The sequence below is a fragment of the Vidua chalybeata genome, chromosome 4, assembly GCF_026979565.1.
Source record: "Vidua chalybeata isolate OUT-0048 chromosome 4, bVidCha1 merged haplotype, whole genome shotgun sequence".
NCBI lineage: Eukaryota > Metazoa > Chordata > Aves > Passeriformes > Viduidae > Vidua > Vidua chalybeata.
In genome coordinates, this window is record NC_071533.1 from 49,947,047 (window position 1) to 49,965,269 (window position 18,223).

At 37.3% G+C, this 18,223-nt stretch overlaps 1 protein-coding gene across 2 annotated transcripts in view; it reads left to right on the plus strand.

The window, feature by feature from the left end:
* PDS5A (PDS5 cohesin associated factor A) overlaps window positions 1-18,223 on the plus strand; it is a 77,288-nt gene that overhangs the window by 16,443 nt on the left and 42,622 nt on the right. For both annotated transcript variants that reach the window (XM_053940779.1, XM_053940780.1), the window contains exons 3-6: window positions 14,125-14,328; window positions 14,739-14,825; window positions 15,615-15,712; window positions 16,203-16,329. In XM_053940779.1, the coding sequence (XP_053796754.1) occupies window positions 14,125-14,328; window positions 14,739-14,825; window positions 15,615-15,712; window positions 16,203-16,329 (516 nt within the window). The remainder of the gene's footprint in view (window positions 1-14,124; window positions 14,329-14,738; window positions 14,826-15,614; window positions 15,713-16,202; window positions 16,330-18,223) is intronic.

The window sequence follows — 18,223 nt, forward strand, 5'->3', positions numbered from 1 at the left end:
TCTGAAGTTTTCTTTCTTCGCTGTGAAGACAAATTATGAAATGTGGCCTGCTGTTCTGAGATCGCTGCAGCTGAGCAAGTGAAGTGAAATCTGTAGGTTTTGAGTCAGAGAAACAAAGATAATTTTAAAATGAGGTGTTATTTTGGTTTCAGGCCACTTCAGTCCAATACTGTTGATGAAGTGGCTGCTTTCTATGTGTTCTGGGCAATCATAATTTTTTGTGCTGCAGCTTGGTGCATTCTTTGTAAGCTCCTCAAATTTCTCTTTCACACTGTGTCACAGAGGCAGATATTTGTGAAGTGACCAAATCCTATGCCACTGGGTAACAAATTGATGCTCATGGTTGGGGTACAGATTAACATTGTTTCAGCTGTCTGCTCTTAGAAAGGGTATCAGATGAATTTTCCAGCTCTTTAAGTGAAGGCAGAAGTTACTCCCTGTTGCAGAGCATGCACTGTCTTGAGACCCTGTGTCTGTTGTGCTGGAATTTACTGAATGAGTTTAAAAAACTCATAAACTGTAAAATATAGTGGGTAACAAACATTTCTAATGAAGTATTGAACGAGATGTTAAAGTAATTTAGGGGGTATAACCTCAAGAACCCCTCTCAAGTCTCACCTCCTGTTTTGTACTTTTGACATGGAAATGTCTCACATTTTGTCATGGTGACAATAAGTGATTTTTCTGGATGACCATGCCAAAGTGTTTTGCAAACACAGAGCTACTGTGCCTTAAGGTTGTTTAAAGTATGCTGGACCTTCAGAAATTTTGTGTGATTCCTGTTTTAGGCGTTGTTTATGAGGATATTGCTGGCAGCTATGTAAATTATGTTTGGTACTTGCAGGTTGCTGATTCCAGCAATGTGGTTTAGTGAAATGTTATTTTCAGCTAAATTCAGCATCATCAGTTGTGAGACTGAACTTGAATGATGTATTTAAATACATAAATTAAGCATTAAATACCTAAGGTGTATTCTTTAATAAAAAATATGTCTTTATCTGAAGTATCTCTCTAGCAGAACAAGGAAATGGCAGTGCTCTCTGATTTTCAGGACCTCAGTGAGCTTTTCATTTTTCAAAAATGAAGTTTTAGTACAAGACACTCCTTATTGGAACTTCTTAAAAAACATCAGTCATTTTTTGAAAATGTTCTTAAAAAAAAAGGTCTTGCATTAACACTTTATATCTGATACATTGCCTGCTTCTTACAGTATAGGCAGTAGAAAACAAACTTCACAAAATAAGTAGCCATAAAACTGTGATTAGATAGGAGGAATGTTGAGGGACAGGTACAGCAGTTACGGTCATATTCTAGCTATCTACACGGAAGGAATTCAATGGAACTGATAGGCAAAATAGTCAGAACTCTTATGATGGAAATGAGGAGAGAATTACTTAAGTTCTCAAAATACTAGAGAAAAATTCCAAGTCAAGACTTTATTAGCCTGACCTGACTGCAGAAAATCAGAGCAAAGCCACCACTGCTCTGAGATATGTGACATAATATCCTCTAAAACAATATTGTTAGTCCAGAAAGGTATATTAGAGCTCTCTAAAGCAAGAATTTGATTTTGTTTTCTTTAATTAGGTAAGAAAAAGTCATGATTCTATAAACAGAGTACATATTCTGGATTTGGGATAATTTTCAATCAGCTCGAGGTTACTATATTGCTTGAAAATACTATTAAAATGTTTAACAAAGTTAGACACAAGTGAATACATAATCCTGTTACTGGTGATTGGGTGTAAATGTCAAGATGCAGCAAATAAAAACAGGTATGATACAAAGACACAAATGGGAAAACCTGTTTCTTTTTCTTTTTTTGTTGCGTTTTCATTTTTACTTTTTCATTGGACATATAAATGCACATTACTCCCATGCTCAAAATGGAACAGTCTACATATAGTATTATAAAATGAACAGTAAAAACATTAAAACAAACATTTTAAATACTGTCCTGTAAAGTCCAGGAAAATGCTTTCTATAAATAATATATTTGATTTGAAATATTTCAACACTTTTAATATTGGCAATTATGATGGTAATATTAATTTCTTGAAGACTTTTCATGTTATTCTTTGCTACCTATCTTAGAATTATATACGTAGATGTATCTTATTGATTTCACAGTCTTATTTCTCAGAAACTGAATATCCTACACATATTCATTATGTCTTTAGCATCATCCTTTTGCTGAGCACTGTGGATTTGACTTTTCTGTCCTTATATTAGCAACATCAGTACCTTTTATTTTTTCTTTGGTCTCCCACTCCATTGTAATGACAATTTTTAGATGGAAAATTTCTTTAAAATATTATTTATTTCACATCAGAAGTCAGTCTGTTACTTAAAGGTACTTGATATTAGGCACAGTAAAATGATTTAGGCTTGCTAAATGAATTCTAAAAATACAATACTTTCCATACATTTATTAGAATTAATTTTCTTCCTCCTTATTGAAAATTAAGATTTACAGCCAGGAAAGCCACTCCAGATAAGTTTCAGGTCCAATTTTTTTGCATCAATTTTTCCCTGTGCTTTAAGAATTTTACAGAAACCTTATTTTTGATGGGGCTAGTTAAAAATAAAATGATGCACAAAGTAAGAAAATTCTTGCATTTTGCATTTATTCCATTTTGTAGTGCCTTAGTTTTGAGCTTGGTACATGGCTAAAGACAAAGCTGTGGGGCGGCTTTGTGTTTCTGATACAGGTAACAGTGCTCAACAGGTAGCAAAATTATCTGGTAAAACAGTGCTTCACTGCAGAAAGATAATTTGTCTGATCACAAATTCTTGGTACCAGTGCATCTCGCTCGGTAGGCGTGGTAGTTGGCACCTCACCAGCTGCTGGCACAGATTCTCCATCGCAGCCAGTGCCTTCTGAGGAGCTGCTTTGATGTGCTCATCTGTTAGGGGTTAGTTTTTGTTGTTACTGTTTTGTAGTATAAGTTTTGATTGTGAAAGATCAAAGATTTTTATAGTTTTATAATTCTGATTTTTGTCCAGCCTTTCACATTGGGAATGGAAACTCTCAATTTCTGCATTCTATGTAATTGTCATTAATGTGACAGTGTCGTACTATGACTCCAGTAGATGACAAGAGACAAAATTCTTCAGTGAAGTTTTGTCACTAAATATGGGTCATGCTAGGGTCTCACATGATTTGCCCCCTGATTTTCAATTGTAAGGCACAATGGAATCTGGCTCCTAAACAAACCAGAAAATTCATGTCATAACTAAAGAGTATTTTCCTGTTGACCCATAGTACCGTTGTTCTGATACTGGGTATGATGGCATTATGTGCGATTGCTGATCGTTCAACCAGCTATATGAAAGAAATTCTAATTTATTCCTTCTCTTACTGTCACAGATAAATTTTTTTCTTCTTCTTCTTTTAAAAGAAATAAATTGTGCAATCAGTTAAAGATCAACCTACAAATAGTTCACATAATTTTTTGCTTTGGGAGGTATTCAGCTCACCAGTTTACAAGATTGTTGAAATAGACAAACACTTTCCTTGGAAGAAACTTTTTTTTGTCTCGTGTTGATTGTGTTGAAACATGTATTCGGTTTGCATGGCCAACCTTTTGTAGTGCGGGTGGGCTACAGGGGTGGCTTCTGTGAGAAGCTGCCAGAAGCTTCCTCCATGTCTGGCAGAGCCAATCCCTGGTGGCTCCAAACATGGATGTGCTGCTGGCCAAGGCTGGGCCAAATAGAAATGGTGGTAATGCCTCTGTGGTAACAGATTTAAGAAAAAGGTAGTTATTTGCATTGATGGAAGCCAGAGAAAGAGAGGAGTGAGAGTATGTGAGAGGAACAACTCTGCAGACAGCCAGGTCAGTGAAGAAGGTGAACAGAGGAGGCACTCTGGGCACTGGAGCTGGGATTCCCCTGCAGCTTGTGGTGCAGACCATGGTGAAACAACTGTGACCCTGCAGCCCATGGAGGACCACAGAGGTGCAGACATTCTCCTGCAGCCTGTGTTAAAGACCATGGTGAAGCAGCTGTGCCCCTACAGCCTGCAGAGGACCATGAAGATGCTGAGATCCACCTGCAGCCTGTGGAGGGGACCCATGCCACAGCAGGTAGATGCCTGAGAGGAGGCTGTGATCCCATGGGAGACCTGTCATAGAGCAGGTCCTGGGAGGGATCTGCAGACCCATGGCAAGAGGAGCCCATGCCAGATCAGGTTTGCTGGTAGGACTTGTGAGCCCTTGGGGACCCATGCTGGAACAGCCTGTCCTTGAATGACTGCACCCTGTGGAAGAGTGACCCCTTTTGGAGCAGTTTGTGGAGAACTGTTGCCTGTGAGAGGGAATCCTGTTGGAGAAGTTCTTGGAGAATTGTCTCCCGTGGGAGAGACCCCACATTGGAGCAGGCAAACTCCTCCTCTCCTGAGTAGTGTGACTAGCAACATGTGACAAACTGACCATAATCTCTATTCCCCGTCTCTCTCTGTTGCTGAGGGAGGAGGTAGAGGTGGGAAGGGAGGAAGGGGTAGGAGGGAACGTGTTTTTAACGTTTTTCTTCTCATTATCTTGCTCTGATTTTGGTACTAATAAATGCAGTATTTCTAATTTGAACCTGTTTTGCCCGTGACAGTATTTGGTGAGTGATCTCCTCTGTCCATATCTCAACTCATGAACCCTTTGTTACATTTTCTCTCCCCTGTCCAGCTGTGGAGGGGAGTGATAGAGAGGCTTTGGTAGCTGGCTGTTCCTGGACCCAGCCAGGAACAACCTACTACAAAACACAAGTAGGAAAAAGCTCTTTATATATGTCCTGCTTCTGGTTGACAGTCAGGAGAGTGTAGGATGTACCATGGGATGCACCTGCACCATAATGTAGAAATAGATGTGGATAGAGTCTTTACAACATCTGTATTGTTGGCAGCATAGCTCCCTATGTGTATTTAATGTGAAACCCTAACATATGATTGGGTTGTAAGAATTGATCTTAAATAATCACTTCAGAATGAATCCTTACAGTGAATTCACAGTAGAAATGCAAATGCTGTTGTTTTGTCTAGCACCACCTTCTCTTTGGAAGAGGAAATGAATTAACACACAGCATTGAGCTGGTTGTGAAGAATCCTCTCTCTCACATCAGGAGGCTATTATCAAACTACTTGTGAACTTCATATGGAAATAGAAACTCCTTTGCCGTAGGGAATAAGGGTTGAAGAATTTTTTGGTTTTGCCCCAGTCATATATAACAATTGCCATTATAGCTAGGGGAGGAGGACTTCTTAAGGAAATGCTTTTAACTGATGATGTCTTGAATTACCATTAGAACATTTTAAAAATAGGCTCTTTTTAGTCTCTCTGCAAAACCCTTTCATTATGTGTTGATGTATGTGGAAGGAAAGTTTCTGAGAATTTAGGTGACTTTAGGAATCTTCTTAGGGTATTTAAACAATTATTAGTCTTTGGCAGGAAAATTGCAAAGAATACCATTACAAATCTTTCCAGTAATAAAGACTAGGTACTGCTGAGGACTGAATCGCTTAAAAAATAAAATTAAAATTGGTGCTGTTACACCACACTTAAGTCATAGATGTGTAAGAGATGGGGAGTAGTGTGAGTATGAAAACATAATGTGCTGATAAATATGAGCTCTTTTAACTATTTGAGAAGAATATCCATGCATTGTTAAAATGTGTGATTTGATTGTGACTGTAGTTTGTGTCATAGAAAAATTGTGTGAATCAGTTTAAAACTGGGATAAGAAAATACTTCAGAGATTGCAATATGATACAGCCAAACTAATAATAATTCTCAATGTTTCTTGCGTTAAAATAACTTTAAAAGGTTTTGGATTGAGTAGCCAAGTACTGTCATGCATCCAAAGCTGCTTGTAAATAAAAAGTACCACAAAATAATTTTTTTTGATGATAAACCATACAGTGACCTATGTCAGGTAGTACTTTGCACACTTGAAAACCTTTTAGCTGTTTGGGAAATGTGAAGAGGTGAGTTTTGTTCATCACAGCTAAGGAGAATGTGTATTAAGTCAAATAATTTGAGTGGAATTGATCCAGTGGGAGCTTTTAGGCTTAATGTTGATTTAAGCATGGTGAGGAATAATGAGAGAAAATAACACTATGACTTCATGAAGTTGTAAAGGACTAAATAAGGGAATTCTGATGCATCAGTTGAGGCTGCTCAATGAAATCTTTGACTGAACAGTTTCTATTGAAAAACCTTACAGAATTTAGTGCTGGGTAAGGAGCCAGACGGTGAATACTGTGTTCTGCTTCCCTTCTGTGAATCAGATGCATATGCTGGTTTGCATACTCTGGGAACGTACTCTGTGCAGTACTGAAGTTGTAGGGAACCTTTGCCTCCAAAGGTATGAGATAAGGATATGATGAGAATAATAAGAACCTGGAAGGCAAAGAAAGTGATGGCCTGGAAATGTAAATAGGAAACCTCTGCTGTCTCAGGTCATGATAAAACCCCAGGAAACAGATTATTAAATTAAAATGAATAAGTTCATTGATACATTGGATACAAGTTCTGAAAATTACTGTAGCTACACATTTCTGAGACCTTGAATGTAAAATGATTGGTGATCAGATCTTATGCCAGTTTTTACTAGATAGAAGTAAAGGTAAATTTTCAGGGGATCTAGTAGGATTTGGCTATCTGTAGCAGTCCATTTCAGGCTTCCTTAGCTTGCCACTGGTAAGGTTACGAATTCATGCCTCTACTGGGTTGTTGGTTAAGAGTTTATGCACTGGAAAGGCTCCCTTCCTGGTCTTGGCCATTGAAGTCTAACTACCTTCTTGCTACTGCTTCTGGAATGTATCAGATCTGTCTAGAATCTAACTATGCCTTGTCAGAAAACTATCTGAGCCTTTTCCCAAGAGGCTTTTTGGACACATTAGTAAATCAAATTTAATCATGGAGTTGTTCAACAAGTGCACTGGCACTGCAGGGCCAGAAGCAGGTCAGGGTGAGTAATAGGAAAGGGAGAAGGAGATGGTGGCTGCAAGTGGTTAAACGGGATCTCCATGTCACATGAAGCCAAAACCAGACAGAAATTCAGACCTGGTTGTCAACCAGTAGTCTTAGCAGTACAAAGTTCAAACCTGTCTCCAGATAGCTATGATTTTGGTTGTGTGTGATCACTCAAATAGTCGTCATTTCAAAATAAATAACAGAAGATAAAGATTCCATATTGTTGCAATAGTGTGAATGTAAATGAACTTAGAGTATTTTCTTACTCTTACTACTGCTTACAAAGCATAGTGGTACCTGATTAAACACAAAAAAAAAAAAAAAAAAAAAAAAAAAAAAAAACAAAACAACAAATTGGGTTTAAAGTGTGTTTACTTGGAGGAAAAAGCACATTGCTGTTGCATATAGTGGTGAAGGAACTGAGGGTGTACAAAAATGGTTTTGAATCTTCCAAATCCTACTTTAGTAAAAATTTAAAAACAGTGATATTTTCTAAAATACTCAGTTCTGAGCAAAATATATTTTGACAAGGTTGCGGTGATAAGAAAAGGCATGTAATATTTTCTCTGCACATCATGAATCTGATTTTTCCCATGGGCTTGTTCATGGCTAAAGAGTACAGATTTATTACATGCAGTGGTAACAGCATTAGGATTATCTTTTGCTGGGAAGGAAGGACAGAGTTTTACTTCCTTTTGCACCACTGCAATCTTGGGAAGCATACTTTCTTTGAACTTTTCCTTGCAGCAGTCCATATGAGTTGCTGTAATCAAGATGTCAATCTGATTGATTCTCAGTGTATGACTCAATATTTTGCTCTGCAAAAATCAAGTACAATTTAAAAAGCATGTTCTAATTTGTGCCATGAAAAGTGTTTTGAATTAAGGTATCTGATTTTTCTTATTTTATTTGCCTTGTTCTCCCCTTCTGTTCCATTCATGTTAGTATGAGGAATCTTACAGATTTACAACAGAACTGGAATTCTACTGTGTGTTGTTTACCAAGATATGTGGGTATCTGTACAGTCCCTTCCCAATTTGGTAACAATTCTTGTCCTGTTTGTGTGATATTTGAATTCATTTTGTAGTCACTTAAAAACGTGTACCAAGGAAGTTACTTCAGGTAGTCCATGAACTATCTGCTCTGTATACTGTTTTTATTACAGGCAGTAATCAGTCTTTCTGCTTTTTCACATGTCAGATCGATTTAATAGCTATATTCTTGGAAAATAGTCTTGCTTGATATAAGTAAAATAATACAGAAGATGCTCTTTCACCAATGAGAAGGTAGTGGTAAATTAGCAATTTGTGACTTCTTTGCTTGTGATTGGTCAGAAAAGCCTGGTGTAGGTCAGTCCCCAGGGGAAGACCTGGCAGTTAAACAGTTAAACTGTTTGCCCAATCAGCTGTTGCTGCATCAGCTTTTCACCTCATATGATACATTTGTAAGCACATCTGGAAACCCTGTTCATTTGCTTTAGGTTGTGAGCGGGATATATAAAGAAGAAAGCAAATAGGTTTTGCCCTATTTTTTTGCAGAATGTTTATATCATCTTTTGTCCAACTTTTCATTTTCTTTTTTCCCTTTCGCAAGTTATCTAAAGGCAGTTAAATGTCCTGTCAGAGAGTACAGATTAAAGAATTTGTAGTGAAAATGGTTCATTGCCCTTCTCCGGACTTGCTCCAGCACTTTCCTGAACTGAGGGGCCCAGAATTGGAAACAGGATTCAGGGTGTGGCCTCACCAGTGCCAAATATAGTGGGAGAGTCACTGCCCTGGTCCTGCTGGCCCCACTGTTGCTGACACAGGCCAGGATGCCATTGGCCTCCTTGGCCACCTGCGCACACCCTGGCTCATGTTCAGCCGCCTGTGGACCAGCACTCCCAGGTCCTTTTCTGCTGGGCAGTTTTCCATCCACTCTGCCCCAGCCTGTAGCACTGCCTTGTGATCCAAGTGCAGGACCTGGCAGAGGGCCTTGTTGAACCTCATAGTGCTGGCCTTGGCCCACCAGATTGTCCTGTCCAGGTCCTTCTGCAGAGCCTCCAAGTCCTCCAGAATATCAACACTCTCAACCAACTCGATGTCATGTGTGAATTTACTGAGGGTGCACCCAATCGCTTAGTCCAGATCATTGATAAAGATATTAAATGGTACTGGCCCCAAAGAGAGGTTTCAGCTGTTGTTTTTAATTAGCACAGTCTGGTAAATGTCTCCTTACAAGAAAAGGCATTTGAGACTCCTTCGGCAAATACATTCTGTACCTGTGTCATGTAATTTTTTTTTTTTAATTAGTGAGGATAATCAGGACTAAGTAATGTGTTTACAATCAGCATTTAGTATTTTTAGCATTTCATGAGTTGTATTGCTGCTTTTTTACTTTCCTTCTTTTGTCATATCCTGCCCTTACATTTTTGTTGTGTACATGGCCTGCTGTTGGCTCATAAATTCTTTACAATTGCTTACTAAATGTCCATCTTTTTTCTCTTCTGATGTTTACAGCAGATAAGGCAGCTTAATAAGGTCATGGATTTAAGCACTAAGCATATGACGATTTACCAATGGTGATTTTTTGGTATTTCTGTTCTTCTCATAGAGTATCCTATCCTTTATTGCCATTCTGTAACTATGTCATCACCATCACTTCCTGCTTCTCATACCACAGGTTTTTGTGGAAATAGGGTCAGTTATAACACCATTCTCCACCAATGAATTCATTCAGTTCCAAAAGGTGCTTTCAATTTATCACTTTAGGAAGGGGCTAAGGAGACAATATTGGCCTAATTTTCATTTCTTTCGAGCTTCTCAATTTCTGTGTGGTCAGTGTGATGTTGTTCTTGACACTCAAATGAAGTCTTGTGCAAAGTGTTGATTATCTTTATTAAAGGCATGAGCTGTTTGGACATGAGAGTTATCAAAGTAATTTGCTTTTTATGTGTTACCCTGGTTTTCTCAACTTCTGGGTTCCTGGTTTGGTTTGTATTATAAAATTCTGTTGATGTCAGCCTGTTGGATGTATTGGCAAGATGTAATTTCTTGATTACTACATCAATATTTGGTGCTTTCTGTTTAGTTGGTATCTCGCTTATTCGGGTGTTAGTTTAGGGTGGTGGTGGGCTGTGTGTATATAGTTTGTTGTTTTGGGATTATTTTGTTGTTTGGGATTATTTTGTTTGTTGCTTAAAGAAAAGCCATCAAAACCTGTGGTACTACATTTGTGATTTCATGTGTCAGGAATTCAAAGATTTTGAATTAAGTCATCTGGTCCTCCTGATTTGAGTATTTTTCTTTTATTTTTCTTCACACTTTAACATGTCTTTTTTCCATGTTTGTTTGATGCTTCTGGCTGACAGGACTGTATCTGAGGCTGACAAAGACTTCTCATCCTAAATCTGCACCACATAAAAGTATTTTTTTTCAGAGACATGTGTCTGTGAAATATTTTGCTGTGTTGTACTGTGAGATCTGAAATAAAAATATAATTTATTGTTAATAGTTAATGGCAAGAATCACCTATAGTACTGCTTAAATTGTGTAAGGAAATATGTAAAAACACTCTGATGACAGTTGCCTTATTTGGGTCTGCTGTGATTTCAGCCTTTTCTTGGCATCTCTCCTTGAATTGTCCTAGCTCTTGAAGTGTCATCTGGGTTCACATCCATTTGGTTAAGTTTTACTTTCAAATATCTTTTGTATTTAATCCTGGTGCTGAAGTTAGTTTACAGTATCATCCCAGTTACAACAAATGGTATCAAATGGTATCTCAATTGTTGAATTTCTTCTTTCAGTGGTTGCAAAGGGATTTTTAAAATTCTGAGTATTTTTCCCTGGTCTTTTTACAAGCCAAGGGTTGTTAAATGTTACTGCTTTGGAGCCCTGTGAATAAGCTGGTGTAAGAACAGTAAAACAAATGCAACATGTACACGCCTTCCCCCTGCTGTGACTGGCTTGGAGGTTTGTGCTTGTCCTGCCAACTGCAGAAAGGCTTTTCTAGATCTGCCTGCTTCTTCCTCTCTGCAACTGCTGGTTTGAGTCTTTTAACTGTCTGTACTGATTTCCCTGTTGTCTGTTGGTGTTTATATTCCTCTCCCCCTATTCCCCTATTGCTGGAATCATCAGTATGTTTCAGCAGCTTCCTGATCCAACAAACCATTTTCCTAAATCATACAGATCGGAACAGCAGAGTTAATATTCCTGTCTGAGGCATGGCTCTTGCACAAGAGCCACTGCTGAGTCACATAAGGGCAGGCTACCATGCTGATTTCGTCTTTGGAAGCAGGCCACATATAAGCTGCAGTTCTGTGAGATGTGGGCAGTGTGTGAACAGCCCTTTGGCAACCTCACATGTATGTTTCAGTGCAGTTGAAAGGCTGACCGACAGTCTCACAAGAAGCTGCAGGTGTTGTTCATCTCGCCTCATTTTAGGCCTCTAGTCACACTGAGCTGCTTTGATGGCTGTTGCAGAGTCCCAGGGCAAAACTGAGCCAGCATCTGTAGATGTCATCATAGACGTCTGTGCTTGAACTCAGGGTCTGTGTATTTCTCTCCAGTGGGTGAAAGGATAACCTAGACTGGCTTGCACACTGCATGGTTGATACAATCAGATGAACACCTTCCTGGAAGTTTCAACTTTCCAGTTTTCAGTATGTTGATAACATGCTGAGAGTGACTTTAGCAGTTTTCATTTAGCTTTTCTCGCTAGTTTGAATGAAGACATTTGCATTGCTTCAGTGTTATAATCCTATCATTTCACTTGCTGGTTTGCAGAGCCTGGGAGAGTAAAATTTTGCTCTGATAATTAGAATTTCAGAGTACTGTGGTAAAAATGGCAATAATGTCAATTTCTAGAATAGTTGTAATAGTTTATTTTTTCAAGCTAAGTAAAGTACCAGTATATGACAAATTAATGGAGATACATTCAATCAAAAGTGATGCAAAATGAATTTAATCATAAATGTGCATAGCTGTATTCTTTTTACATTTGCTAGAATTAGCGTTTAAATTGACTGCTTAATTGTTTGGAAAGGAATGGATGATGTTACATTATTATTATTAAAGAATATTTTTCTGTCTCTTGCTTTTTGCATAGAGTACGGTAACAGATTTTTTTGTTGTGAAAGCTGATAAGTCTGTATGCTTTTTATATAAATGAATATTAGTGTTCAAGATAGTTTCAACTGTATAGCCAGACATCAGTTAGACAGTACTACTGTATCTGAAAAAGTAGTGAGTTCCTGTTACAGTTTGATCACATTTTTTGGGAATAAAAACTGTCTTAGGTGATAATGAGTGGTTTCCAGTTTGGACATTGAAAACATTAAATTATTTGGACTTTAGCCTTTTGTATCTAGAGAATTTATTTTAGGTTTTCAGTTTCATTAGCAGATTATTTTAGCAGATCAATTTCTGTCTGTATCCAGAACTTCAGGGGAGGCTACCCCAGTGCAGAGCAGGAGAATCCCCTCCCTTGACCAGCTGGTGATGCTGTGCCTGATGCACCCCAGGACACAGCAACAAATGGCCCTGTAACAGACCTGAGTTGTCAGTAGAAGAATGGTTTTGTGCTTTCAGCTAGGGCTTTAAAACATAGCTTAAGAATATTTTTAAGGAAACAGACCAATAAGATACAATTTGTGTTTTTCTGAGCTGTAGATGTAAAGGTCTCTTTATTGTTGTGTAGGGTTTTTCTCCTCTCTTGTCTCCTCCTTTTTGTCTTTGTGGCAAGTTGGGTTATACTTGTACATTTCTAGAAATGGAGGAGGATTTTTAAGTAATGTCCTGTAGGAGAGGTTGCAGTCAAACATTTATTTTAATTTATAAGACCTGAATTTAAAACCATATTTCAAAACTCAGGAAGGAAAGAAAGCTGAAACACAGCACTTTCATGTTGGAAGAACAGACGTGCTTAATAATGGAGAAGCAACCCTAGAATAATTTGAATGACACCATAACAAAAAAATTCTGGTTAGAGTAAGAGATGTATTTATTAGCTGTGTGAGCTCAGTCTTCTTTTGTGTTTTACTGTTATTATTTTAGAGGTGAATTTGACCCATCAAGATTTATCATTCTTTCTCTGGTATTTATCTTTTCTCTGGTATTTCTTCATCGTGTGCACTGCATATACTGTGTCTGTAGTGGGCATACAAAATCCTGTTCATATACAGTGCGGCTGTCCTTCACAGTTTTAACTCTAAGGATGCTCAAGTAACATGGAGGAATGGAACTCAAAGACTGATTTCACTAAGGTCATTCTAAGAGTATCTGGCACGTCCGCCCGTTCTGTGCTGACATCTTAGAAGTCATTCTCATCCTTTCACAAACACTATTCCAAAAGTTAAATCTGCAACTTTTTATTTCCTTAAACTAAATTCTTACTTTCAGTTTTGCCAAATCATTGCGTTGAGATGTTTCAATTAACTGGGGTTGTATAATAATTTAATTTGGTGGCATTTCATAGGATTTAGTAGTTCTTAGCTGTGCTGGAAGAAACAAGGAAACCATGTGGTTAATTTATTACATTATGTCAATAAGGCTAAAGATGCAGCTCTAAATATGCAGAAGCAGAGATCTGGAGTGTTAAGACTTATTTTACATGAAGGATTAAATTATCTGGTATCTAGTTTGTTTAAACTAGATAGAAAGATTGTGCATATGTAAAGTACTTTGTGAGGTCTGTGCCTCAATAGAGGCAGAGTATTAAGAGTGGCCTCCTAGGCTCCTCTAGTTCTGGCACAGCTCTAAAGCAGCTGCATTGTACTATAGCCATGTGTTAGGCCAGATGGCTTACAGCCCCTCGCACCATTCATACTGAGGTGAGTCCTCACTTGGAATTGCAATGGGACTGCCTTGAGGAAGAGATGCTGCCATCTCCAACCTCATCTCTGCACAGCAGTTTCTGTGCTGTACCTCAGGTCAAGATTGACAAAATAAACAGAACTGCAACATGGTTTTCAGTGTCTTAATCTAAAATATCAAGTTGATAAACCTTTAAGTATCAGGTTAAGACTTCCCTTTTCCTAGTATTTGTCCTAACAAAAAACTTCAAGTACTGATTGTGATTATGCAGTAGAACATGTATTGATAGCACTGTATCCTTTTAAAGAGTCTTGTTTAGTAATAAGGAATAAGAGCAGAAAGAACTCATTTTTTTTTCCGGTGTTTTTCAGATGGTGGTAAAAACCTTCATGGATATGGACCAGGACTCAGAAGATGAGAAGCAGCAGTATCTCCCATTAGCCTTGCACCTTGCCTCTGAATTCTTCCTCAGGAATCCCAATAAAGATGTGCGCCTCCTTGTAGCATGTTGCTTGGCTGATATCTTTCGTATCTATGCTCCTGAAGCTCCATATACTTCCCATGACAAACTTAAGGTAAAAATAAGAGAAAGGCTTTTCTCCTACCTTATTCTTACTGAGGAAAATATAAACCGCCTCCTTCAAAAATACAAACAAAACCCAAACCAACCAAACAGTTCCCCCCCAACAAAAAACCCCAAAAACTAACAGAAAAATGTTTTTATTCCCGTGTATACTGATTTTTAGTTTTATTAAGGAGAAGTTGCTTTAATCCTGTAAGTCAGTGTAATACTTAAGGGCCAGAGATGTGTGAAGGAATGCTAGATGGCCAGTATCTGTGTTGGTGATAGCTTTCTGTCAGTGCCTAAAAAAGACAATTTGATGTTCTCACATTATGAGTTTGAAAATGTGGATAGATGTCAGTGCTAAAGGATTGTATTTTCACTTTCTGCTGAATCAAGCTTGTAAACTTTGTTTTTTGACAGGACATATTCTTGTTTATTACAAGACAATTAAAAGGCTTGGAGGACACGAAGAGCCCTCAATTTAACAGATACTTTTACTTGTTAGAGGTAACACAATAGTTGTAACTTTCAGTAGATGATAGTAGCTCTGTAAACCTAAGAAGTGTAATTAGTTGTTCTCTGGATGTGCCAGTATGCCTGGCAAATTTTTTTTATTCTGTAAATCACTCCAGTCTCATTAAAGTTCAGTGAATTGCTTCTTCTAGTACTTATAATGCTGGTTGTGTTTAATAAGTTTGTTAATCTGTAGCTGAGGACATGTTTAAACAATTGGTATTTATTAAAATGTAGCCTTTCTCTTACAATTCCATGTGCTGGGGATTTTTTATCAAGAGATAAAATTTCAAATGCTGATTAAAATGCAAATGTGCCTATATTGGTGATGGGAAGAGGAACGTAAGATTTTTGCTTTAAAAACATTGCAAAACCATACTCTTGACAAGAACTGAGTGGTGGGGTTCAGTATGCTTTTAGAAATAGTATCTCATTTATGAACAAGATACTTGATGTTCAAAACATGATGTTTGAAATTGTATTGTTTCATAGCATGAAGAAAAAATAAGGTCTTATTATATTAACAAGTTCTTTCAATTGGATTTCATACGTAAGAAATCAGATCATTCTGTATTTAGCTTTTTCTGGATATATCTTGCAAAGCCCCTCTGTGTTAGGAGCTCCTTATATGCAAAGCAAATATCCAGTCTCTTTCCCCAAAGCATTTACATCTATTGTATATTATTTTCCCTAAAATAGAAAAAAAACCATAGGTAATATGATTATATTTGTATTACTTAATGTGAAGTTGTACTAGCCTAAATATCCTAATTTTTGTTTTAGAATTTAGCTTGGGTCAAATCTTACAACATCTGCTTTGAGTTGGAAGATTGCAATGACATTTTTATTCAGCTTTTTAGGACTCTTTTTTCAGTTATCAAGTAAGTTGAATCATTTCCATTATATTAACTGTCAAAATATCATTAAGTTTGGGGGTAGGCTGAATCATTGCATAGTCTACAGATAAATATACCTGAACAGAAGTCTTAATTTGCCTAAATGAGGAGCTACCAGGAAAGCAAATGAGTGTGAACTGCTGAAATTACAGATGGGTGTGTGTCTGAAAGTAGATGTTTTTAAAATTTATTGTCCATGTTACAGCAGTATATTTCATTCTGATTACTTTATCTACATTCTTGTCTTGGTTGTTATTGTCCTTTTTCTGTTTTTATTGTCTTAAAAGGCAGAGGTAGGTTGTTCTAGATTTTTGAACCTTTCTATAAGAGAATAAAGGCACATAAAATAGTTTTGAGATGTGAAGAGTGTAAGGGAGAGCAAACTGAACAACATTTGATGTTGTTTCTTGATTGTACTGTTATTATTTGTCAGAGTCTGAGAATTTAATATTGAAAATATTCTTTATGATCTTAGTAATAGCCACAACCAGAAGGTACAAATGCATATGCTGGATTTGATGAGTTCTATCATCATGGAAGGCGATGGAGTAACTCAGGAGCTGCTGGACTCAATTTTGATTAACCTCATTCCTGCACACAAGGTCTGCCAAGTAAAATATTATCACAGTATACTGTTATAATAACAATAATTCTTATTGCCTTTTGTGTGTTGTTAACGTTTTTATACGCTTTAGCTATTGTGACTGTATAATTTTCTCACATTCATTTGGGAATTACCTGCTGCTGTTGATTAGCTATGTCTAGATTATTTGATACAGAGAGATTGTGCCACCTCAGGATCTCTGTACTGAAACATAAATAAAGTGTTTTCAAGCAAATATAATAGGAAAACATTAAATCTTGAGGATTGTAAATAGTTGGTTGTTTCACTTTTGGGATATCTGGGGTTTTTTTTTGTTCGTTTTTTTTTAATAGAGAAGATATTAAATGTTTTTGAGTTTAAAAGAAGGGGGGCAGGGGAAAGATATTCCCAAGACTTTTGTGGTGTCTTACTGTTCTCCTCAGTTTGCCAGTCAGAGTTCGCTGCACCTTCCTAATTGTGCTTCCCACCCCTTCCATTGTCTTTCTTTATTTAATTCACTTATAAGGAACAAAGTGACACAGAACACACACACTCCCCTTCCTAGGGGAATTGTGTGTTCCTTGAAGAGGAGATGACTGGGTCTGCACTTGAGCTTTTAAAGTACCTTTACTGTAATGCCTTAATAAAAAGAGAATAAACACAAGTCCTTTAGCTGTGAAATAAGGGAAAATGATGTGCAGGCTGGTGATGCCTTACACTGACTAAGAAAATACCCTAGCTAAAACATTTGCACTTATCAAAAATAGTATGGAGTACCGTAAGTTTCAGTTATTAATAAGAGTAGATGAACTGCACTCTGATTACTAAGTATGTGTTTCTGTTTGCTCATTTGTTAATTTAAAATAATTACAAAAATTAAGGCATATCCATCCATGACTAGATAATTAAATCAGTATTAGTATGGCCATTGTCAATTACCTGTGAAATCTCATCAAGCTTATAAAAGTATTTATTGTCTGAGATGAGTTTGCATTCCTTCTGTCATAATCATGAGATGGGAATGCCATTCTATCAAATCATTTTTACTGACAGCAATGAGATAATGTCTTACTGAAGCTGCTAACACAGAGAGCCTCTTATAACAAGAGTCCTTGTGAAAATACGCTGTTCTTTGTAAGTTGCTTCTAGTGATTTATAGGCAAGTAGATATGAGGAAGTAGAGGGTGGTGATCTGAGGTGATGCTGTTAACAATGGTGGGCATTGCTCTGAGGGTACAAAGGCCCAGTAAAAACTGGGTTGTGAGTGCTTGATTTAGGCAAAATAAAAGTGAATGTGGTCCTTTAACATTAACATTGTTATAGCTTTGCCTAATGAAGAAAATTCTCAAGCAAGGCTCTTATAAAGAGCATTGGTGTAAATATTGGTGTAAACTTGGTGTAAATATTGGGTTGTAATGCAGATTTAGTATCACTTAGAGGACTGGTGACACTCTTACTAGCTCTTGGTCATGACTGAGCAAAAAATGTCCTGTAGGCAGTGCTCAGTATTGTAATTTGGTCAGTATGTCAGTCTGTGTTACTTTCTTTGTTTCTTGTAACAACAGCGCTTAAATGACTGCTTTATCATGGTAGATCAAAAAAAGAAAAGAACAACCAGAAAGTTCTTTTGTCTGATCTGCCTATGGGAGTTTGACTGTTTCCTTCCTTCATGTTTTCCTTTCATGAACAGATCTCCAAGTAAATTTTGTGATTATATTGCTTGCCTTTAGATCTGTAAATCAGAAGCACTGTAGCCTTAAGAGCACGGTTGATTTTTTTTTTTTTTGTAGAATGCATACAATAGCAATACTTTCAGGTCTGTGCAAAGCAGTCAAATACCAGTTGTTCTCTACTATGACATAAGAAAAATATCAGTCTGGCAGGACTTGATGGAAGTTTGTCCTTGTAAAGAA